We start from the raw sequence: 25264 nt of genomic DNA, 5'->3' as shown, positions 1-25264 counted from the left end.
CTAATTAACTGAAAATGTGCAGTACTAATTGGATCTTAGGTTTTGAAACTGCTTGCTCATAACTAAAGATAGATAAAGGCCAGATTCAAGGTATACCATTAGGTATACCTTAACAACTGTATGTAATATTTTTATACCTTAATTTTCAAGATTATTTCCTGAAGTAAATAAGGCCTTATGTCTTTGTTTTGTTAGATATGTTAGCTCATGGAAATATTGATTGAGCTAGACTCTTAGAAGTAGACTCCAAGTCTCAAGAAATCCACATTTGTGAATGTACAAAAATGTATTTCATTTATTAACATTTTCAGTAAAAATAGTACTTTTAATTAACTTGAGAAACAAAAGGGAAAAGAGAAACTGATGCATGTGGGTATAAGTCTCTGACCTTTAGAACCAATATGCAAAAGAAAGGATGTATTAAGTTTTTAGTATACACATATGTAGTAACTGTTACACAAGCCTCAGGCATCAGTACTTACTCATTAGAGTACAAACATAGAGATTGTTCTTGGATTGGGGACTTTTTTTGGTATTAGTTTGCAGAAATACTTTTTATTATTGAACCTTTTAAATATACTCATTTCATACCTACGGAGTGACTTTGTGTATGGTTTCAAGAGGACCCACCATTTCTCTAAATGACCTTTCATTGTATGCTGTGGAATGTGTCTACTAGAGTTTTTGCTGTTTGTCCTTCTGATGTAGGGAGTATGCAATCAGATATTTTGCAGGTTTTAGGAAAGGAGATCTCTTGGAAAGAATTGGTATAAAATTAGAGTGTTCCATTTCCTAATCTGTCCCTTGTAGACTAATACTATCCTAGCTATTTTTCAGCTGTCTGATGTCTAAAATGTATCAGTTAACACATATGTTGCTGCTGCTGCTGCTGCTAAGTCACTTCAGTCGTGTCCGACTCTGTGCGACCCCATAGACGGCAGCCCACCAGGCTCCCCCGTCCCTGGGATTCTCCAGGCAAGAACACTGGAGTGGGTTGCCATTTCCTTCTCCAACGCATGAAAGTGAAGAGTGAAAGTGAAGTCACTCAGTCGTGTCTGACTCTTAGCGACCCCTTGGACTGCAGCCTACCAGGCTCCTCCCGTCCATGGGATTTTCCAGGCAAGAGTACTGAAGTGGTTCTCAAGGTATTCTATTGCTTTTAGAGTGTGTGTAGCCCATTCACCGAAAACTTGGCCTCTCTCTTTATTGTGAGTCAAGTGTATTTTGTTTCCTGAAGAACTGACAAGTAAGTTTTTAGAAAATAGATGTCCTAGCTCTAAATATTGGAGAAGGCAATGGCACCCGACTCCAGTACTCTTGCCTGGAAAATCCCATGGACGGAGGAGCCTGGTAGGCTGCAGTCCATGAGGTTGCTAAGAGTCGGACACGACTGAGCGACTTCACTTTCACTTTTCACTTTCATGCATTGGAGAAGGAAATGGCAACACACTCCAGTGTTCTTGCCCCGAGAATCCTAGGGACGGGGAAGCCTGATTGGGCTGCCGTCTATGACCCGCACAGAGTCGGACACGACTGAAGCGACTTAGCAGCAGCAGCTCTAAATACAGGCAAAATTCATACCACTGTTTACTTATTAACAAAGTTGTTACACTAACTGTCCATTAAAAATTCTTTACTGGCTTGACAACAAAAGAAAGATACTAAAAATTCTCATTAAGACACAGTGTCTAGAAGCCTTAGCATTTGTCTAAAATTTGTAATTGGTGCAAACTGAGTCACAAACTTATGCTCTTATTTCAGCCATTGCTGTGTGGGCTTGGAACCAGGAGAAGATGCAGAAGAATTTTACAATGAATTACTTCCATCGGCTGCAGAAAATTTTCTGGTTTTGGGGAGGCGATTACAAACATGTTTTATCAATGCAGCTAAGGTATGTTTGTTTACTTAGGGATTTGTGTTTTGTAGCCAAAACTGTTTAATTCTTGAGATGATATTCCACATTGTTTTTCAGGTGTGCAATATTTGGCTGAAAGTACAATTAGAGTGGCTTCCAAGGTAGCTCAGTGATAAATGATCCACCTGCCAGGCAGGAGACGTGGGTTTAATCCCTGGGTCAGGAAGACCCCCTAGAGAAGGAAATGGCAACACATTCCATACTTCTTTCTTGAGAAATCCCATGGACAGAGGAGCCTGGTGGGCTATAGTCCATGGAGTCACAAAAGAGTCGGACATGACTTAGTGATTAAACAACAACTAGAGTATTGGATTTAAACATTTTAGCTACAAAAAACCTTTACAGTTGAAAATTTTACAGTGCTGACTGAAGCATATTGTATGACACTATGCTTTTTGAAGTATCTGCTTTACTACTCAGTTTTGAGCAACACCCATAGATATTTATTTCCATAGCATAATTTCTACTGTAATTAATAGTAGAGGAAAGTATTGTTCTCTAAGCCCAAGGCTTTTCTTTGTTAACTCCAATGGTAAAGAAGAATAAAGGTGAACTTTCTGTTGCTCATTCAGATCCTCTCTGGTCAGAATATTTCAGCCAAAACATTTGGGTTCATATCAGTCCAACAAATATTTCTTGAGTGAATTATGCTGAATACTATATGTACTTTTTTTTTTGACCCATGGATTATTTTGAAGCATGTTGCTTAGTTTCCAGATAGTTGAGGATTTTCTTGATATTTTATTGTTATCAGTTTCTAATTTAATTCTGTCATAGTCAGATAACATACTGTGTCATTTCAGTCCTATGTCTCCTGCATTGGCAGGCAGATTCTTTACCACTGAGCCACCGGGAAAGCCCTGGATCTGATTTCTTTTTCTGGCTGTGCCAAAAACTAACTCTGGATTCTTACACAAATCACTTGGTTTCATTCTTCCTCCGTTTCCTCCTTTGTAAAATGAATTTCCATCTCATGAAGAGCTCAGACCATTATGAAAGCTTTATGTTTTCATCAAAGCACTTTTATTTAATATTCCCCATTTAAAAGCAGTAATAATTATATTATTTTCATTCATATTGTCATTCAATACTTTCCATAATACTTTCCTATTTGTTACTATGGTGTTTGTATAGAGATAAAAATTTTTTTAGTATATCCATCAAAGGGAGTAAATCAGCTACAAAAAAAAAAAGAGGGCCCCTTGACCACAGAAGAAATTAAAATTGGTGGATAAAAAACATGGTGACAAGAGAAAGAGGATTCAGTGCACAGGCCCAGAAGGGCACAGAAGTAGTGTCCATAATCCAGGCAGGAAGCTACTGTCTGAGTCTATGACTCAGGTGCCAGTGGAGCAGGTGCTGGTGTGATGGACCAGCTGGTTGAGCAGGAGGATTGGCTCTCTTTGACTTCAAGGCCCAGCCTCTGCCTCTGAGCCCATCCAGGTCCTCCTGTAGCACTTGTTTGTTGATGGGTTATCATGGCATCAGCAGCACAGACTAAAACAAAACAGTTTGGACTTTGGTTTAAAATTAATTAAAATTCTGTTTCTGCTGTAAAAAAAGAATAAAAAGAAAACTGAACTTATGTATTAATTCTGTCTACCTAGTTGTTTGTCAGTCATAGTTCAGTTCAGTTCAGTCCAGTTGGTCAGTCGTGTCCAACTCTTTGCGACCCCATGAATCGCAGCAAGCCAAGCCTCCCTGTCCATCACCAACTCCTGGAGTTCACTCAGACTCAACGTCCATCAAGTCAGTGATAACCATCCAGCCATCTCATCCTCTGTCGTCCCTTCTTCTCCTGCCCCCAATCCCTCCCAGCATCAGAGTCTTTTCCAGTGAGTCAACTCTTCACATGAGGTGGCCGAAGTACTGGAGTTTCAGCTTTAGCATCATTCCTTCCAAAGAAATCCCAGGGCTGATCTTCAGAATGGACTGGTTGGATCTCCTTGCAGTCCAAGGGACTCTCAAGAGTCTTCTCCAACACCACAATTCAAAAGCATCAATTCTTCGGCATTCAGCCTTCTTCACAGTCCAACTCTCACATCCATACACTACCACAGGAAAAACCATAGCCTTGACTAGACGGACCTTTGTTGGCAAAGTAGTACCTCTGCTTTTGAATGTGCTATCTAGGTTGGACATAACTTTCCTTCCAAGTCATATATATATATATTTTTAAATTAGTTGGTATGTTGGTAGTGGAGTACATAGTAGGACATACATAGGATTTTATGGCCTAAACTGAAAACTTGTTAAAATATACATACATACAGGCATACATACATATGTGTATACACACACACACACACATACATACATACATATATTCTATGTTTAAGAATAGAAAAGCACCTATGCCAGAATTTTGAAGTGACTTAGGGATAAATTTTGTTAACCGGTCTCAGAGGCCATGAATTTAAGGTTGACATTATCTGATGGACTTTTAAAAGAAAGTACTAATTTTAGGAACCCAGCAGTATTCTTTGAGATTGGTAGCAGTGAAGATTATGTGCCCTTTCTTTCAGTGAAACTCGCTAAGGCAGTTTATTGGACTAAAGGGATTCTTGATCTAATGTGGCACTTCTTTCTTTTTTGATTATTGTTATATTTGTTAGTACATGTCTGTTTAAGCACCTGTCTAACCCTGAACTAGAATAATAGAAAGAAAATGCTTTCATTATTATAAAGAGTAACCATAGCAATCGTATTTTTGCTGTTATTACTTTTATGCCATAGTACATTCAGAACGTGGATGAGATTAATGGCCTTGATATTAACTTTGCAGTAAAATTACATGGCCAGGGAAAGACAGAACTGTGAATGTATTGTTTCTTATTTCCTACTTTGACACATACTCTAATCTAGAATAATTCCTCACTCTGCTTTCCAGAAGGAAAGAAGCAGAAAAAAATTGTCATTTATTTATTGGATAAATATTGATTTAACTGTGTGTTTGAACTGTTTTAGACACTGGGTGTGTAGTATGTAATGGGTGTATAGTGGAGAGCTAAATAACATGGTCTCATGCTCTCATGGAGTCATAGAGTAGAAGCTGCAGCTGAAATACACTGAATGCTTTATATATTGACATCTATATGTGCATATTGCAGTGATGTTCAACCCTGGCCGCATACCCAAGTCACCCACTTAATTGTGTAAAAAGTAGATGTCTAGACTTTTAACTTTGGAGATTCACATTTCAGTATGTTTGGACTAAAACCTGTACATAGGTATATTTTTAAAACTCCATAGATGATACTTATGAATGACTGGTATCAAAAAATCCCTAGTGTATCAACTTACAGTTCTTATGCTTCTTATATTGTCCCATTTGACCTCTGAATAGCAACCACTTCTGTTACATATTACTAGCCTTAACCACAGTTTTATAAATTAAGAAAATAAAAGCTTCAAGATTATATACCTCATAAATAACTAAGATCCAAAAACCTGGTCCTAAGACTCTCCGGAGAGAAGTCTATCTTTTTTATTAATTAAAACAATTACAGTGAAGTCAATTCTTGTGTGTGTGTGTGTGTGTTAAGGGTGAAGAAAAAGATGCATTACTACACTTTTTTGAAGTTGTGACTGATTCTCTCTTCTGGCTATTGGGAGGACATGTTCAACTCATCCAAAATGGTAAGAGAAAAGATTTTTAATGTAACTGATAGTCATTGTAGAGTCACCTGCTATCAGTTTGATTTTTTTTTTTCTAAAAACAAATACTTCATTAAATACAGATAAGTAAATACAGTTAAATAAAATTAAATACAGTTAAATAAAAGCACATTGAAATAACCCCATACACAAAAAGTAAAGGCAAATTTGGATGTTCCAGCTTTATTTTATTTTATTTTTTTTTGGATGTTCCAGCTTTAAACAGACAACATTAACAATAATATTACATTAAGGGGAATATTGCTAAAATAAAACTTTCTCCTTAGTTTTTTCTATGTAGCAAATTTAAGATAAGGCTTAATAATTTTAACAGTTTATTCTAGGGGAAAAGTTTTTTATGTTTGTTTCAAAGATTACAGTTGTGTTTTAGACTTAGTGTGACAGAAATCCTTATGTAAAGAGTATAGATATGATTTAACTCACAGCCTAACTATTGAGGTAAGATTAAGCTTTTATATGGTGACATTTTACTAAACTGGAAAGTTACTTTATAGGCTATTTCTATACTTACATTGAAAAATATAAATATATGTTAGTTTTATGTTTCCTTAAGACTAGAAAGTAATTTTTAATAATAAGCGTGACAATGTTCCTACCTTCTTGAAAGATTTACTCTAAGAAAAATGTAATGTATAGGAATAATATAAGAACATTGATATTTTTAGAAAGTAAAAATTGAGCTGAATATTAATATTTTATTTTTTGCTTTCAGAATTATGCATGTACATAATTTACAGAGTCAGTTCCATAAGGATTATTTAAAACACAGTCTTTGGCCCTCATACCTCTCTCCATTTCCCATTTTCCAAAGGCAATTACTTTCATGCTCAAATACTTCCTTTAAAAAAAAAAAAGCATTATCTGTTCATTTCCCTTTATGAAAAAAATATTATAAACTTCCCTACTATAAGAACTATTTTACCAAAATGTAAAGAGCTTAGCTACAGTATGGTGTAATACTAAAACCTAGTTAAAAGAGAGACAGCAGGAGACAGAATATGTGAAAAAAGTTTTAAATATGCCATATTCCTTTTCAAAATAATAACTATAACAAAAGTGACAGTATTTCTCAGGTCAATCTGTCAGTTTAAAACACCAATAAAATAGGTATTAAATAGGATGTCCAGTAAGTTTTTCTCTCAAAAGAACCACTTCCTTGGAGAAATGGCTGACTGTATATAGGTATGAGATAGAAAATACGCAAGGTAAGCCAGAGGTATCTTGAATACTAGATAGGAAGGAACCAGTCAAAGTCTGTTAGGATTTTGTGAAAAGCCAACATAAGGAGGCTTCTGCTAGCCAGAAATGGGAAAATTGAACAGTAATGAGGGTAATAACTACAGTGGATTAAAACACATCAATATAGTGAGATTATTAACTTTAACCTTTTTACTGTGGGAAGCAGAATAGTTTAACCCCTCTGTACTCATCACTGAGATTCAATCATTATTAACATTTCTCTAATCTTTTTATTACTTATTTCCAGCCACAACTAAAAAGTTAGCATAGGAGTCTGCTAGGGAACCAATTCATTTTGAAAACTGTTAATAAATAAAAGAGTCCATCATTTATACTGCCTTTTCTTACATATTGATGAGGAAAATTTTTTCTTTATAAACATATTCCAGCTAATAAGTGAAAAGGGTATGATAGAATCATGCTGTTTTACAACCTTTAGTGAATTAATTATCCATCACTGTCAACATCTCAAAAGGAGAGACAATCAGATATGAAGTGCCTCATTGTAATGTCTCATTATAACCTCACATATGACATGTATATAACAAAAATTCAAACATGAATCATTTTGAACCTGGAGCTCCAACTACCAATTTGTAGAAGGTCAGAGAAACATTAAATTATACCAGAGGAATGCAGTAAGCAAAAGTAAACTGTGGGAAGCTCAAAGGACAGTTGACATAATTTTGTAAACAAATGAACTGCAAGGGGAAAAAGGGTAGAGTAGAAACCCATAAGTTAAAAGAAATTTGAAAGATAACTAGTTACATTGTATGGCTCCTGTTTGGATCCCAGTTAAAGTAAACTTCTGAAAATTCACCAAAAAAATGGCAATGGGAGCAGTGACTGGATATTTGATAAAATCAGGTAATTATTTAGGTTAGATAATGGCTATATTTTATTTTTTAATAATTCATACATAATATTTTGGAAATATGTATAGAAATATTTCTGGGTAAAATTATTTGATGTCTTGGATTTGCTTTCAGATAAAATGGGAGGCAGGAAATAGATGGGGTAGGTGAAACAAGACTGGCCATGAGTTGATCATTGTTTAAGTTGAGTGACTAATAAATGCAGGGTCATATATACTACTCTTACACATGTTCTAAACTTTAATTTAAAAAAAATGGCAAATATCAGTTTTTGTTGGGAGACCAAATAGTTATCTAACTATACTTGAAAACAATATACTGCTGCTGCCGCTAAGTCTCTTCAGTCATGTCCAATTCTGTGCGACCCCATAGACGGCAGCCCACCAGGCTCCGCCGTCCCTGGGATTCTTCAGGCAAGAACACTGGAGTGGGTTGCCATTTCCTTCTCCAATGCATGAAAGTGAAAAGTGAAAGTGAAGTTGCTCAGTCATGTCCGACTCTTCGTGACCCCAAGGACTGCAGCCTACCAGGCTCCTCCGTCCATGGGATTTTCCAGGCAAGAGTACTGGAGTGGGTGGCCATTGCCTTCTCCAAAAATAAATCTTATAATACAATAAGATAAATGTTATTAAAGTAGAATAACTTCAACAAATTATTTTATCATATTTTTTCCAAAATAGAGAAAAGATATATAAACATTGCATACTACATGATTTCAGTGAATTCAGAATTAAAGAGTTATTAATAAACATCTTTGCTGCTGCTAAGTCACTTCAGTCGTGTCCTACTCTTTGCGACCCCATAGACGGCAGCCCACCAGGCTCCTCCGTCCATGGGATTTTCCAGACAAGAGTAGTGGAGTGGGTTGCCATTGCCTTCTCCGATAAACGTCATTAGGTAGACAAAAATAGAAATATACACTTATCCCAGCTACAGAGAATTTTTCTGCTATTGAAAAATAGAAAATAAAAAACCATAAAAATACTTAATAATATCAGAAGTTTTTTGAAGTTGTTAGATTTTTTAAAATGGTAACTAGTGAAATATTGGATTATGTAAACAGAAATGAAGAACAGTAGTAAGTATGTGAAAGAAATCAAATATGTCCCCTCAGGAGACTGAAAGAGGAAAAAATGTGTAGAAGCTAGGATAGTGTTCACAGAGCTGCCTTGCCAGCATAGCTGATCTCACTTTAATTAAAATTCTAGTCAGTTAATGAACAAAGGACTATTAACTGAAATTTAATGGGAACCTACGCTATTTCTAGACAAACCTAGATAGTGTGTTTTCATCCTGCTTATTTAACTTCTAAGCAGAGTACACCATGTAAAATTCTGGGCTGGATGAAGCACAAACTAGAAATCAAGACTGCTGGGAGAAATATCAATAACCTCATATATGCAGATAACACCACCCTTACGACACAAAGTGAAGAGGAACTAAAGAACCTCTGGATTAAGGTGAAAGAGGAAAACTGGCTTAAAACTCAACATTCAGAAAACTAAGATCATGGCACCTGGTCCCATCATTTCATGGCAAATAGATGGGGAAATAATGGAAACAGTGACAGACTTTATTTTCTTGGGCTCCAAAATCACTGCAGATGGTGACTGCAGCCATGAAATTAATAGACGCTTGCTCCTTGGAAGAAAGGCTGTGACAAACCTAGACAGCATATTAAAAAGCAGAGACATCACTTGGCCGACAAAAGTCCGTTTAGGCAAAGCTATGGTTTTTCCAGTAGTCCTGTACAGATGTGAGAGTTAAACCATAAAAGAAGGCTGAGGGCCAAAGAATTGATGCTTTGAAACTGTGATGTTGGAGAAGACTCTTGGGAGTCCCTTAGACTGCAAGATCAAACCAGTCAGTCCTGAAAGAAATCAACCCTGAATATTCACCGAAAGGACTGATGCTGAAGCTGAAGCACCAGTACTTCGGCTACCTGATGTGAAGAGCCAATTCATTGAAAAAGATCCTGATGCTGGGAAAGATTGAGGGCAGGAGGAGAAGGGGATGACAGAGGACAAGATCGCTGGATACATCACTAAGTTAATGGACTTAAGTTTGAGCAAACTCGAGGAGATAGTGAAGGACAGGGAAGCCTGGCGTGCTTCAGTCCATAGCATCACAAGGAGTCTGACATGACTTAGCAATTGAACATAACAACAACCCTGTTCTAGGACATTTTACAGTAGTCTGTGAGAGAATTGTTAGTTTTCACTTTACAGGGGAAGAACATTTTCTGAGAGGTTAAGTGACTTACATAAGCATATAGTGCCAGGTCTTCATAACTGGCTATTCAGAGCCTAAAAATTACAAACCAAATATTCCTCTGGGTAGTTAGTGATTTTATTATTATTTAAGACAAGGTATTAGCAAATATGGTACATTATATAACAATTAAATTTTTAAGTACATGAGCTGCTGATTATAATCATCTGAACTATTGCTATTCCTTCATATTCTCTTTTTCACAGAAAATGTGATTGTCTTCAATGAAATCACTGTTAGAAAAGGAGACTCAGTTTTAGGATATGTTATATTTTATTTTTAATTTAAGGGAAGATAATGATACATTCTTAGCTTACTGTTTATTTGTAATTGTCCATAAAAATGGAATAACTGCCTTATTATGGTTATGGAAAAAACAAGTATAACTTTATTGCAAAGTATATCAAGGCAGGAAGTTTAGCAGAAATGATTATGCTTTGATCTGGTTTTGAAAAGACAAGTAAATCCCAGTTGTATCATCATAGAATCGTAATCTTTCTTTTTTTCTCTTTTTTTAGTACTGAAAAGTGATGATTTCTTGCGCTTACTGCAAACTGATAATGTTCAAATAGGATCTATGGTCATGACTCTGCTACAGAACATACTGCAGATCAATAGGTGACTTGGCTTTATAAAATATATAGAATTTTTTTGTTTTTGATGAGAAGCATTGCCAGTTTTACTAAAATCAGTTGTATATGACTTGTATATAACATTTAAGAAGCTTTGTTATTACCATTGTATTTTTTTAATGAATATAAAAAATATAAAATACTGTAAAAGAAAGTTTATTACTGAATTTATATCTTATTTCAGAACTTAAGATTTTAGCCCTATCTCAGTCTTAGAGAAGAAAAATTACTGTGATATCTGAAGGAGAATATTGGGATCACGATAATAAATAACTAATCAAATAGCATCACTGACTCAATGGACATGAATCTGAGCAAACTTCAGGAGATAGTGAAGGACAGGGAAGCCTGGCATGCTGCAGTTTATGGGGTTACAGAGAGTCAGACACGACTTAGTGACTGAACAATCATGTACTTATATAGCAGACTGCAACCTCAGTATTTGCCAAGTGCTATGCCCTTCTAGAGTATAAAAGAAGTTATAGACAAATTTTCCCAGGTTAAAATAGAAAGGCAGAGTAAACACTGTTGAAATCATTGATTTTTTTCAGCTCAATATGGATTTGTTAAGTATCTAGTATATGTGCCAAGTATTGTCTATCATTGGATTTATAAAATCGATTAAGATATGAACCTTATCTTCAAATAGCTTACAGTATAGTGGAAGAGACTAATACATAAATACAACTATATAACAGGGTAATAAGGTACAATGTTAATTAAGTATTAAGAGGCGCTCCTAAACCAAACTGAGGTGGGGGATACTTCCAGGAGAATGTAACCCCTGAGATGAAACTGAGATAAATAGATGAGGAGAATGTAATACTGAGATGAAGGATGAGAAATTAACCAGTGAGGAGAAGAGAAAACAATATTCTAGGCAGAGGTAACAACATAAGCAAATGCACAGAAATAAGAAACAACATACAGAACGTGAAAAGTAGGCTAGAGTTCATAAGACAAGATATCATGGAAGAGAGAGCTGCACAAAGAACCCCAGAGATCTGCAGAATCCCCTTCAAGTTTTCAGTAGAGTATTGATCAGCACATGCATTTGAGGAAACTGCTCGATGTCTTGGAAACAGTAATCCAGAAGGATTAAAAGGAGCAGTACCAGAAACTCAAACAGAGCTAGAATGCTGCCTGATCCAGCTGCACAACTGGAAAACTTCATGAAAAATGGAGCATTAGGTAGAGTACTCAGGATAGTTTCTTCTTGGTAGTGGGGAATAATAGCACTAGACTGAGCACTACTGTAGATCATCTAAACAATAAAAGCAAGATCTGAAAGGATCAAATTATTCCCAGTCAGTTTCACTTCATGTGGTTATTGAAACTGCCTACATCTTAAAATAGTGTACAAAGGCAGGAAGTTTAGCAGAAATGGTCATACTTTGATTTGGCATTAATAAGATGAGAAAATCAAACTTGGGCCATCATAGAATCTCTGTTTCGATTTCTTTCCCCCCCCCTCTCTTCCTTTAGTAATAAAAAGTAATCATTTCTTGCAGGAATCATTTCTGCAAACTGATGATGTTCAGATAGGATCTATAGTCATAACTATGTATAAAATTCTAGAAAAGGTAAACTAATTTATAGTGACAGAGGTGTAAATAAGGTGCCAGGGAGGGTAAGTGGAGAAGGAGTACAGTGAAACAAAAGGAAACTTTAAGGGGTGATGGATATATTCATTATCTTTATTGCAATGGGGGAATGTCAAAACTTACCAAATTATACATTTAAATATGTGCAGTTTGCTGTATATCAGTTATACTGTAATGAAGCTGGTCAAAATAAAAAAATCATCATGTCTTGATGAACATTTTGATATGGAATGAAATAAAAGATGAATTCAGGTATGATACCAAGTTTTCTGTATTGAATAGTAGACAGTGGTATCAGTTCAGTTGCTCAGTCGTGTCTGACCCTCTGCGACCCCATGGACTGCAGCACACAGGCTTCCCAGTCTATCACCAGATCCCAGAACTTACTCAAACTCATGTCCATCAAGTCAGTGATGCCATCCAACCATCTCACCCTCTGTTCTTCCTTTGTCCTCCCGCCTCCGTTCTTTCCCGGCATCAGGGTCTTTTCTGAGTCAGTTCTTTTCATCAGGTGGCCAAAGTACTGGAGTTTCAGCTTCAGCATCAGTCCTTCCAATGAATATTCAGGACAGATTTCCTTTGCAGTTGACTGATTTGATCTCCTTGCAGTCCAAAGGACTCTGAAGAGTCTTCTCCAACACCACAGTTCCAAAGCATCAATTCTTGGGCACTCAGCGTTTTTTATAGTCCAACTCTCACAACCATACATGACTACTGGAAAAACCATAGCTTTGAGTTGGCAGACCTTCGTTGGCAAAGTAACGTCTCTGCTTTTTAATATGCCTTCTACGTTTGTCACAGCTTTTTTTCCCAAGGAGCAAGCATCTTTTAATTTCATGGCTGCAGTCATCTGCAGTGATTCTGGAGCCCCAAAAAATAGTCTGTCACTGTTTCCATTATTTCCCCATCTATTTGCCCTGAAATGATGGGACCAGGTGCCATGATCTTAGTTTTCTGAATGTTGAGTTTTAAGCCAACTTTTTCACTCTCCTCTTTGACTTTCTTCAAGAGGCTCTTTAGTTCCTCTTCGCTTTCTGCCATAAGGGTGGTGTCATCTGAATTTCTGAGGTTATTGATATTTCTCCCAGAAATCTTGATTTCAGCTTGTGCTTCATCCAGTCTGGCATTTTGCATGGTGTACTCTGCATAGACGTTAAATAAGCAGGGTGACAATATACAGCCTTGATGTACACCTTTTCCTATTTGGAACCAGTCTGTTGTTCCATGTCCAGTTCTAACTTGCTTCTTGACCTGCGTACAGATTTCTCAGGAGGCAGGTCAGATGGTCTGGTATTCCCATCTCTTGAAGAATTTTCCACAGTTTGTTGTGATCCACACAGTCAAAGGCTTTGGTATAGTCAGTAAAGCAGAAGTAGATATTTTTCTGGAACTCTCTTGCTTTTTCTATGATCCAATGGATGTTGGCAATTTGATCTCTGGTTCCTCTTCACATACTGTTGAAGCCTGACTTGGAAAATTTTAACCATTACTTTGCTAGCATGTGAGATGAGTGCAATTGTGCAGTAGTTTGAGCATTCTTTGGCATTGCCTTTCTTTGGATTGGAATGAAAACTGACCTTTTCCAGTCCTGTGGCCACTGCTGAGTTTTCCAAATTTGCTGGCATATTGAGTGCATCACTTTCACATCTAAATCACATCAAATCCTAAAATCATCTTTTAGGATTTGAAATAGCTCAACTGGAATTCCATCACCTCCACTAGCATTCGTAGTGATGCTTCCTAAGGCCCACTTGACTTCTCATTCCAGGATGTCTGGCTCTAGGTGGGTGATCACACTATCATGATTATCTGGGTCATGAAGATCTTTTTTATATAGTTCTGTGTATTCTTGCCACCTCTTCTTAGCCAAAACAGATTCAATATTGGTTTGTCCAACATAGATATGTTCAGCAGGTAGAGAAATAAGAGTGCATGCAAAGATTTGTACACACAAATGTTTATAGCAGCTTTATCTGTAATAGTCAAAGACAAGACAACTCAAATGTCCGCTGACAGTGAATAGAACTTGTGGAAGAGATCTGGACTAGAATTATGGACTTACGAATTATCAGGCTAAAAAGTATAGTTAAAAACATGAGAGAAGAGCTCAGTGAAAAATATGAATTGAGTAAGAAAAGAAATTGGCCCAAAATGGAATTCTAGGGAGTAACCTTTTAGGGGTGTACTGGAAAGCCTACAAAGAAAACAACAACAACAAAAAAAGGTCAAAAATCTGTAAACAGAGGATGGAAGAAGACCAGAATAACCTTTTTCCACAAAAGCTGAATAGTGGAAAATACCAGTTATAAACATTCATGGTTATTTTTTCTAACTGGACAAAAGTTTATTTATATTTTTGAGTAAGAGTCTGTTTGCATTGCTCTCAGATAGGAATCCTTGCCATTATTTGCTTTCTACAAGCCAACATCTGGTGTTTTTTTTTTTTCTTTTTTAAATTGGTAGAAAATTGCTTTACAGTACAGTGTTGGTTTTTGTCATATAACAACATGAATCAGTCATAATTATATATATCCCCTCCCTCCTGAACCTTCCTCCTGTCCCCACAGGTCACTTCTCTAGGTCATCACAGAGTGCCAGGATGGGGTCCCTTTGTTATATAGCAAATTCCCAGTGACTATCTGTTTTACACATGATAGTTGTAAATATGTCAATACTACTTTCTCAGTTCGTTCCACCCTCAACTTGCACCACTGTGTCCACACGTCATTCACTGCTAAGTTCATCAGTACCATTTTTCTAGATTCCATATATATGCATTAATATATAATACTTGTTTTTCTCTTTCTGACTTGTTTCACTGTGTATAAGAGGCTTTAGGTTCATCCACTTCACTACAACTGACTCAAATTCATTCCTTTTTATGGCTGAGTAATATTCTATTGTTTATACATATTCTTTTTTATTACATCTTTTTTAATAATTAAATTTATTTCATTTTAATTGAAGGATAATTGCTCTACAATATTGTTTTGGTTTCTGCCAAACATCAGCATGAATTAGCCATAGGTATACCTATGTCCTCTCTCTTGAACCTCCCTCCCGCCTCTGTCCCTATCCCACCCTCTAGGTTGTTACAGAGCCCCAGTTTGAGTTCCCTGAGTCACACAGCAAATCCCATTGGCTATCTGTTTTACATATGGTAATATATATATGTTTTGTGTTACTCTCTCCATACATCCCATCCTCTCCTTCCTCCCTACCCCACTGCCCTATGTCTATAAGTCTGTTCTCTTATGTCCTGTCTGCATTGCTACCCTGCAAATAGGTTCAACCGTACCATCTTTCTAGATTCCATATATATGCGTTGATATACAACATTTGTTTTTCTCTTTCTGACCTAGTTCACTTTGTATAATATGCTGTATGTTCATCCACCTCATTAGAACTGACTCAAGTGTGTTCCTTTTTATGGCTGAGTAATATTCCGTTGTATATATATTACCACAGCTTCCTTACCCATTCATCTGTCATTGGACACCTAGGCTGCTTCCATGTCCTAGCTATTATAAATACTGCTGCAATGAACATTGGGATACATGTGTCTTTTAGAATTGCAATTTTCTCGGGGACTATGCCCAGGACTGGGATTGCTAGGTCATACTGTAGATTTATTCCTAGTTTTTTAAGGAATCTCCATACTGTTTTCCATAATGGTTGTGTCAGTTTACATTCCCACCAACAGTGCAGGAGGGTTCCCTTTTCTCCACATCCTCTCCAGCATTATTGTTTTGTAGATTTTTTGGTGATAGCCATTCTGACTGGTGTGCGGTGATACCTCATTGTAGTTTTGATTTGTATTTCTGTAATAATCAGCAGTGTTGAGCATCTTTTTATGCAATAGCTACTTTTACAGAATTGTAAAATATCCTAATCAGTAGTAAATGGATAATCAAAGGAACATACCCCTAGAAAATCATATACTGCTTGGTGGGGTGAGTAAAAGGACGCCTAGTAATTCCTTTTGACTGTTTATGAGTTTCAGATAATTTTTCATGACATCAGTAATGCAACATGAAGTTGTTGTGTAATGACGGAATACTAAAAGAAAAATTTCCTCCTGAGTATATGATAATTGATTTTCTATAACATGTTTGTCTTCATCCATCATTAAGCAATGAACCATGTACTTACTGTCCTGTGATTTTCCTTTTATTATTGCTTGAAACTTTTGAACCATCTGTTTACTATTTTGCACATTAATCTTTCTCCAATAATTGATTGCAGGTTTCTTTGACTACTTTGTATTCACTATTTTACTTGGCATGGTGCCTTACATACAATAAGAATTCAATTAGTTGATGTAATGTGATATATTCTTGAAACTAAGCTAGCCACTTAAAATATTGGTTAATTTCCTGGATCAGTCCATAGATATTAAGTTGCTGCACCTTTTTTGTTTAATTTGTTGTGATACTGATCCATCATTTAGTAATGGTACATTTTTTATTCTTTTATTCTATTAGTGGTGATTTACTCAGAATAGAAGGGAAAATCCTGCATTCAATTTTAGATGAAGTTGTTTTCAAACTTTTATCAACTCCTAGTCCAGTCATAAGAGGTACTGCTACAAAGCTACTACTGTTGATGGCTGAATCCCATCAGGAAATTTTGATTTTACTGAGACTAAGTGCCTGCTACAAAGGTAATACATATATTCTTTCTTTTCTTGAGATTTTTAAAAAGAACATTTTTATTGATGGTATATGGAAAACAAAATACCTGTGTTGTGAAAAAGTCATTAAAGCATGCAGATAAAAACTCTGTCACAACAGGTAACAATTCAGGGGAAAAACTATATAATCCAGCCATCTTCATATCTCAACAGATGGCATATGATACTTTATCGATGAGGTTACAGTGAATAATTTGCTCCCTTCCTCACAAAAGATTGTGTGTTAAATATGCCATATAGTGTAATAACATAATGACCGAAAAGATCAGTGATCTTCCCTAACTTTATTGAGAAAATAGAGCTTTGCTTGAGAGCTTGACAGCCTTTTAATCTTTACATCATTTATTAATTACTCTTTACCTCCTATACTGCCTTTCCTCAAAGACAAAAAAAATCCCCATCACCCCCAAAATCATGTGAATAAAAATTCAGAAACTTGAGAAGGAAAGGGTTCAGTGTATTACCGTTACCTTATGATAGCTTTTCTTTAATTGAGCATTTACTATAAGTCAGATACTATTCTGCATACCTTATGTGTATTAGAATATTTAATATTCATAACAACCCTGTGAGATGTTTGCTATCCTCATTATATAGCAGTGGAAACAAAAGTGTGGAACATGTAGGTAATTTATCCAAAATCACTCAGTTGTTTTTTTTTTCCAACTGCTAAGCAAAGTTTAATGTGAGCTTTTATTTCTTTGTTAGGCAGAGTCATGAATTTATTACAATATATTTTCTTATTCAATATGGTCAAGAAATAGGTTTCTAGTTCATTAAGTATCTTATTAATATAGAGTTATATATTAATAATAATAATTTATATTATATATTGGAGAAGGAAATGACAACCTACTCCAGTATTCTTGCCTGGAGAATCCCTTGCACAGAGGAGCCTAGCCAGGCTGTAGCCCATGGGGTCGCAAAGAGTCGGACAAGACTGAGCAACTAACTATATTGTATATAAAATTTCAAGAATTAGAATACAATGTGATATATTTAATGGACTTCCCAGGTAGTGGTGGTAAAGAATCCACCTGCCAATGCAGGAGACACAAGAGATGCAAGTTCAGTCCTTGGTTGGGAACATCCCCTGGAGGAGGGCATGGCAATCCACTCAAGTATTGTTCCCTGGAAAATGCTATGGACAGAGGAGTCTAGCAGGCTACAGTCATAGGGTTTCAAAGAGTCTGTCGGACATGACTGAAGGGACTTAATACACACAGACGTGAGTGACATACCTTACTTGAGTCATTACTGTGAACTTTGTGAGAGAGAAGTCCCAGTAATAAAACTCTAGATGATACTATGCTGCTGCTGCTGCTAAGTTGCTTCAGTCGTATCCGACTCTGTGCAACCCCATAGATGGCAGCCCACCAGGCTCCCCCATCCCTGGGATTCTCCAGGCAAGAACACTGGAGTGGGTTGCCATTTCCTTTTGCAATGCATGAAAGTGAAAAGTGAAAGTGAAGTCGCTCAGTCGTGTCCTACTCTTAGCGACCTCATGGACTGCAGCCTACCAGGCTCCTCCATCCATGGGATTTTCCAGGCAAGAGTACTGGAGTGGGTTGCCATTGCCTTCTCCAGGTACTATGCTAGATACATATTCTTTCTGTAATTTTATTTCTTCTATAGAAATGTGAATGCCCAACAGAGTTCATTATAAAGGAATTCTATCTTAATCTGTCTCCCTTTCTTTCTCAACAGTAGAACTTATTCAGTTTCCTCAAGATATTTTACAGTTATTAATACTGTTGAGAACTTGAGTCTTAAAGTAGCAGACATGGAAAGACCCATATATTGCTGTGGTGTGCTTAGATACTCAGTCGTGTCCAACTCTTTGCAACTCCCTGGACTGTAGCCCTCCAGGCTCCTCTGTCCATGGGTATTCTCCAGGCAAGAATACTGGAGTAAGTTGCCATTTCCTCCTCCAGGGGATCTTCCCAATCTAGGGATCCCAGGTCTCCTGCATTGCAGGCGGATTCTTCAGCATCTGAGCCCCCAAGGGGAAGCCCAGTTGTACACTCCAAGCCCATTCTCTTGCTTATGTATATTGCACACATACATTATAATAATCATTCCTCCATGCCTTAGAAATAGTACTTATTTTGTAACTTACATTACTACTCAGTTTTAATTTGGGATGGAAGTGCAGTATTTTAATGTTATAACACTTCTATAATAAATGCTCAGGAGCCTATTAATTAACCCCATATCACATACATTGTTGATATTTTTATTTAATAATAACTTCCTTTAATTAATAGTAACTAATAGCCAGCTTCAGTACTTCCACAGGATAGGCATTTACTCAGTATATATTCAATATCTTTTAAAAATGTTCTCGTGTAAGGTATTTATGTTGGAACAGGAAAAAATATATATATAACTTTACCCTTTGACTTAGCATAATGATTCCACTCTCCTCCCTGTTTTTTCTAATTAAAGAGATTGACTAAGCAGATTTTGCATCAGATCTCACAAGTAAATACCTCAGAACTGTTAGGACAGTGGAATATCTTAAAGACCTCTATCTAGAAGTTTTTGAGAAAAAGAAAAAGAAAAATCATGTGATTAATCTTGTTATTTTCATTTGTTTCTAAACTATACATTTTAACCTCAAATTCTGATTAGATAACAAAATCATATTTTATTATTAATAGCTATGCCTTTGTTATTCCATTTCAGGACTTAGAAGTCTACTAAATAAACAAGAACCTGGGACAGAGTTTAGTCAAGAACTTAGACAGCTCATTGGTCTTTTAAGCCCTAAAGCCTGTCAGGAAGTAAAAGACCAGGTATTGAATTATAAAAATAATTTGCATATTTACTAAAATTTCAGTAAACAATTTAGTTTGAAAATACTGGCTAGTAGTAGTCTCCTGAATCTTTTATTTGCTTTCTCTTCCCCTTCCTTTACTTATTCTCCCCTAAAATCCAGAGCAGCTATTGTTTGATGAGAGAAGTTGTTTTATGTTCTAAATTTTTAACCCTAGAGCCTTTTTTTTTAATCTATACAGAGTCCTTCATACCCTTGTATCTTTGAATAAGTGAAGCTAAGCATCAGAATGGAAGCAAAGATGTTAAAGCATTAAATAAGCAAAATTGTGAAATCCCTGTAATGAGAATGGAAGTGATATTAATTAGGGAGAATTTGAAGCTGACCAGACTGCATCTTGAATACCTTTTAGATATTGCCTAACTGAGCCTCCTTTGGGAGATGAGGTTTAATATTCTTAGGCTGTTCCTGTCCTGGGTTTATACAAATGTTGCCTTCTGCTCAACTTATTAAAGATGGAGATTAATACTTGCCCAGGCTGATATTTTAAGAAGTAAACTTCTAAAAACAACTTGCCTAGGGATATCTTTAAATTAATTCTGGCCTTTAATTTCAGAAACAACATAAAGCAGCTTGCTTGATTCAAGCTTATTGGAAGGGTTTCCAGACTAGAAAGAGATTGAAGAAGCTTCCATCTGCTGTGATTACTTTGCAGAGGAGTTTCAGGTAAAAAATTTGGGTGAGAGGATTGATGATCTGAGAGGGCTGCTGCTGCTGCTAAGTCGCTTCCGTCGTGTCCGACTCTGTGTGACCCCATAGACGGCAGCCCACCAGGCTCCCCCGTCCCTGGAATTCTCCAGGCAAGAACACTGGAGTGGGTTGCTATTTCTTTCTCCGGTGCATGAAAGTGAAAAGTGAAAGTGAAGTTGCTCAGTCATGTCCGACTCTTTAGCGACCCCATGGACTGCAGCCCACCAGGCTCCTCCGTCCATGGGATTTTCCAAGCAAGAGTACTGGAGTGGGGTGCTGTTGCCTTCTCCCTGAAAGGGCTAGATATATCTTATTAGAGTATAGCTGAGTGAAAACTTAGAGTTTTTTTTTTTTTCTTTTTCAATATTCTAGTGTATTTCTTTCATTCTTGCTTCATACATTTCTGAGTGCCAGCACTTCATTAACCTTATTATACTTTCAAAAACAGAGGACATAACATAAAACAGGAATCTAATGTAACAAATACCTAATCCTATTCACTTAAGACTTTTGTGAGCCAGGTCTACAGAGGGAGCCAGTAATGGTCAATATCTCATTAAACCCTTAAAACCAAAAGTTGCCATAATTGTTCAAATGTAATTATGGTAAAAATGTGTATGAATATTAAAAAGCTTAAGTATATTAACCTGATTTTGCTCAGTAAATATGTCATGGATAGATTTGGCCATTGACGTATGACATAGTTTGACATTTATCTCTATTTCAAGTAGACTAAAAATGAAATAATGAAGTCATGGCCCAGTTTTTACATGACTACATCTAGATTCTTAGAGGCAATAAAAAGAACATACACACATGCCACACACATATGAGTTAGCACCTAGGTCATTGTTGATAAATTGGAGCCATCTCAGAGATGTTTTCATGTAACCTAACTTAAAGCTAAATTTGGTTCACTGAAGTGTCACTTGCATATTCCAGAAGTCAGTGTTTTTTTTTTAAGAAAACTGAAACTATTTTAATAACTGCAGCTGTGTTTCTCAGTTACAAACATGTTTTAAAATAGTGAACTAAAATAGGCTGCATGAAGAAACACCTGTGAGATGGCCCTGCTTTATCATTAATGACGTTAGGAGCTAAGTTGTTTGTATCTGTGTTTTCTTTCAGTTGCCTCTAAGAACCTGTGTGGATTAGTGGTAGGTATTGAAGCCACTCTGGCTGTGTCCCCTAATGGACATTCTTTTCATTGGTAAAAGTTCCTTCAGAGAAGACTTAAAAAGTTAACTGATATCATTGGGCATGAATTTCATTGGTAGCAAAAAAGCTACCAATGGAATTTTTAAACATGTAATTTTTAAAACATGTTTCAAGTGCCTAATATATTCCAGAGCCTATCCTAGGTATTGGGAGAATTAAACAGACTTGAGTTTGTATCCCTCCTCAGCAACTTATGGGCTGAATGATCTTGGACAAGTTTCCCTACCTCCCTTAGCCTCACATTTCCCATCTATAAGGTGGGATAATTGTCTGTGTAACTCACAAGATTAAAATAATAGAAAATTTTTTTAGCATGTTACTGGGCACTGAGAATGTGGTAGGGAGGAAAATGCACATTTTTTGCCCTTGAAGATTTACATATCTAATTAGGCAGACAGATCTATTAAATAAATAGTACACATGAGAGGCAAGTATAATCCATTCAGGCATTGCTCAAGGTTTATTGTATATCTTACCTGCTGTTTCTTTAAAAGTATTAATTATTTCTTTGGTGAAATAAATTTGGGAAATGATGGATATTTTGAGAGTCACAATATATTGTTTACAAGAATCTGAGATGTTCTTGGTATAGCTTTACCTTTGTAGTGAACTCAGGTAGAATAGTTACCACTCGTGAATTCTACCTACTATCATTTTCCGCTGTACATCCTCTTAAACAGTTAAAGGTGCCCCTGTGCCATGGATTCAGACCTTTAATGTTTAGTAGTTGCCAAATTTGCCAGTCTATTTTCCTTTGCAATATTAAAAAATCTATTTAAAAGTATCCTAGAATTACAGATTTTGTCCACTTAGAAATGTATCTATGGAATCTAATTAATAGTCCACTGTTTAAAATAGAAATTCCATTTCTTTATGTAGCAAGACCAGAGTGGTTATAAATATATCTCTTAAAAGGCATTTTCCATGAGGCCAAAATTGCTTAAATCTCACATTATAATGTTTTTAATTTTTTAAACTCCAGTTTGCTCCAGGCTTGAGCACCTTTCCTCTTCTATTAGTTGCAACAGTTTATGCAAATTTCTTTTGCTTCCTTTGTAGCTGGGCTTTCTGCAAAGGTTATTTCTGTCTCTTTGTGGTCAGGTCATTATCTCAGAGTAATTTCCCTCCCCCATGTTTTTTTGGGGGAGGGACTGCCCACCACTCATTATCATGGACCTAGATTCATCAGAGCTTTGGATTAAACAAGAGATATTCTGTTATACTCACACTCTTTTTAAAGCACTTTCTTGGGGCTTTCTTTTTTATTTAATCATTTTTCATGGTCAGAAACTTCATTTTCTGTTAAAATTTCATTTTCTGCCCTTTTCCTCAGCAAGGTTTTCTGAAGCAGCTAACAGCCGTCTTGGTTACTCTCAGGAAAGCTCACAATTTGCCTACCTCTAACATGGTGCTGGTATTTAAGTTATCTTATTTGTTTTACTTGTAGGGGAAGAAAACAGTTTTTTTCCCTCTATCTATTTAGGTTCATTGGTTGGAGTCATGAAGACTATACTGACAGAAACAAAAACAGATTAACAAAAGAAAAACAATTTCTTAACATGTGAAGCACACATCACATGGAAGAAACCTGACATGATGCATAACTTAAGGGGTGGTTAGAACTGGGGTTTATATAGTTCTTGCTTTCTGAGATGGCCCACACTCTGTCAGTGGAATGTGTTTCTCCCAGGGTTGTTCTAGCCTTTTGAGACAGACCGCGTTCTGTCTACGTAATGTGTATCTCTCTAAATAAATCCACTTCTTACCTAAAAAAAAGAAAAGAACTTGGGCTTAATTTTATATATATAATATATATATTGTATGTATGTATATATATATAAAGAATAATTTGTAGAGAAGTGACAGGTGAAAAGAAAAGGTTTTTAGGCTTCTAAGGACAGTGAACTGTGGGAAGGTAAGTATATTGGGGAAAGTAAATATGTTGGGGAACTAACTAATGAAAGATACGTGTTATTTGTGCAGGTTCGTCTTAGCATAACTTTCCATCTTCATGGCCAAACCTTGGGAGGAAAAGTTTGTGACAGTCCTCATTTCTCAGATGTTTCTGCTTTTAGTCAGTTAAAAGACTCTCTGGGAAGACTTCTTTCTGTGCTTCGTCATTCTCTTTTGCCCCCAGCTCAAAACAGTCTTTATGCCAAAGTGGCATATTCCACTACCTTTCAACTTCCCCTTGAAATTGATCTCAAAGGCATAACTGTCTCTCTTTGTTTGCCTTAGGGACAGTGATTATAGGCAGCAGTCACTCAGATAAATGTTGATTGAGTTAAATGAACAAAATCCTTTAAATGCTTCTTTGAAATTTTTATTTTTTCATAGTTTATAGAATTCCATCCAGTGAATGAACCAGAATTTATTTATATAACTCACTGTTGTAGGATATGTGCTTCTCTCGTGTCTCAATGGTAAAGAATCCACCTGCCAGTGCAGGAGATGCAGGTTCAATCCCTGGGTCAGGAAGATCCCCTGGAGTAAGAAATGGCAACCCACTTCGGTGTTCTTGTTTGGGAAGTCCTATGGACAGAGGACCCTGGTGGGCTATGACTTAACGACTAAACAGCAACAACATTGTAGGACATACGGTTTGTTTTCAACTTGTTACTATTGTAATGCTGTGGAGAAAATCCTTGAACATAAATATTGACATATGTATCAGATTTTTCCTTAAGGAGTATTAGAAATGGAATTAATTGGTTATGATTTTTAAGGTGTTTGATACATATTTTAAATATTTCTCCAGAAAAAAATTTGATGCATATATCCAAATATTTCTTCAGAAATGTTGTACACGCAGCACATGAAAACTTATTTCATCATATTCTAACTACACTTTAAAAATTTTTTTGCTCTCTGTACTTATATGATTACTATCAAGGTTAAGCCTTTTTTCATATACTTCTTGAGTAGATATATGATTATGAAAATTATGTGTACTTAATGTTTCTGTCATAGATCTAAACGAACAAAGATGTTAATGAAGCTAAGTAGACAGAAGGAAGAAGAGGACCACAGATTACAGCTGCAAATTCAAAGGCAGAGAGCCATGAGACTTTCCCGAGAAATACGGCTGAATATGCTTGAAATAGTTCATCCAGGTGTGTGGCATTATCAGTTTATAAGCATAAGATTGATAGGGTAGCTTTTGATAAACCAAATTTCCTAGCTACCTGATGAGTTAATTTTTAAATGTGGACCTTTACCCCTGTTTCAGCTTTTTCAGGTAAATCTTAATCTCTTCAGTCAAAAAAAAAGTCTTATTTTTTTCTGATTAGACTTACTAGTTGATGATGAGCAATCTCTCCACTAATTTTTCTTAATTTTCAGATAAATCAGTGAAACATAAAATTTTATGCTTAAAGATAGATGTCTTTGACATAAAGAAAGAACCCCTTGAACTTAAGTAAGATGTTAGAATATTGCTACATTCTGCTCTCAGAACTTAACTCATGCCTCAGTATAAACCTGGTGACACCTTCTTGCCATCTTTGACACACAAAGCTGAAATTAATATTAAAGTGTAGCCTGGGAAATCTGAGTCATTTCAAGATTCCTTTTTTATTCTTCTTCCCCTTCCTACTACTTATTCCTAGTA

At 36.2% G+C, this 25264-nt stretch overlaps 1 protein-coding gene across 8 annotated transcripts in view; it reads left to right on the top strand.

The window, feature by feature from the left end:
- IQCB1 (IQ motif containing B1) overlaps window positions 1–25264 on the top strand; it is a 45566-nt gene that overhangs the window by 6428 nt on the left and 13874 nt on the right. For 5 of the 8 annotated variants that reach the window (XM_019953477.2, XM_070797357.1, XM_019953559.2 and 2 more), the window contains exons 5-11: window positions 1762–1891; window positions 5461–5554; window positions 10497–10596; window positions 16699–16877; window positions 19596–19705; window positions 20303–20412; window positions 24625–24767. In XM_019953477.2, the coding sequence (XP_019809036.2) occupies window positions 1762–1891; window positions 5461–5554; window positions 10497–10596; window positions 16699–16877; window positions 19596–19705; window positions 20303–20412; window positions 24625–24767 (866 nt within the window). The remainder of the gene's footprint in view (window positions 1–1761; window positions 1892–5460; window positions 5555–10496; window positions 10597–16698; window positions 16878–19595; window positions 19706–20302; window positions 20413–24624; window positions 24768–25264) is intronic. The other 3 variants (XM_019953727.2, XM_070797604.1, XM_070797634.1) reach the window with 2 other exon arrangements.

Source organism: Bos indicus, chromosome 1 (assembly GCF_029378745.1).
Source record: "Bos indicus isolate NIAB-ARS_2022 breed Sahiwal x Tharparkar chromosome 1, NIAB-ARS_B.indTharparkar_mat_pri_1.0, whole genome shotgun sequence".
Lineage (NCBI taxonomy): Eukaryota > Metazoa > Chordata > Mammalia > Artiodactyla > Bovidae > Bos > Bos indicus.
Note: the sequence above shows the minus strand (reverse complement) of the source record. Positions and strands in the feature narration are given on the sequence as shown.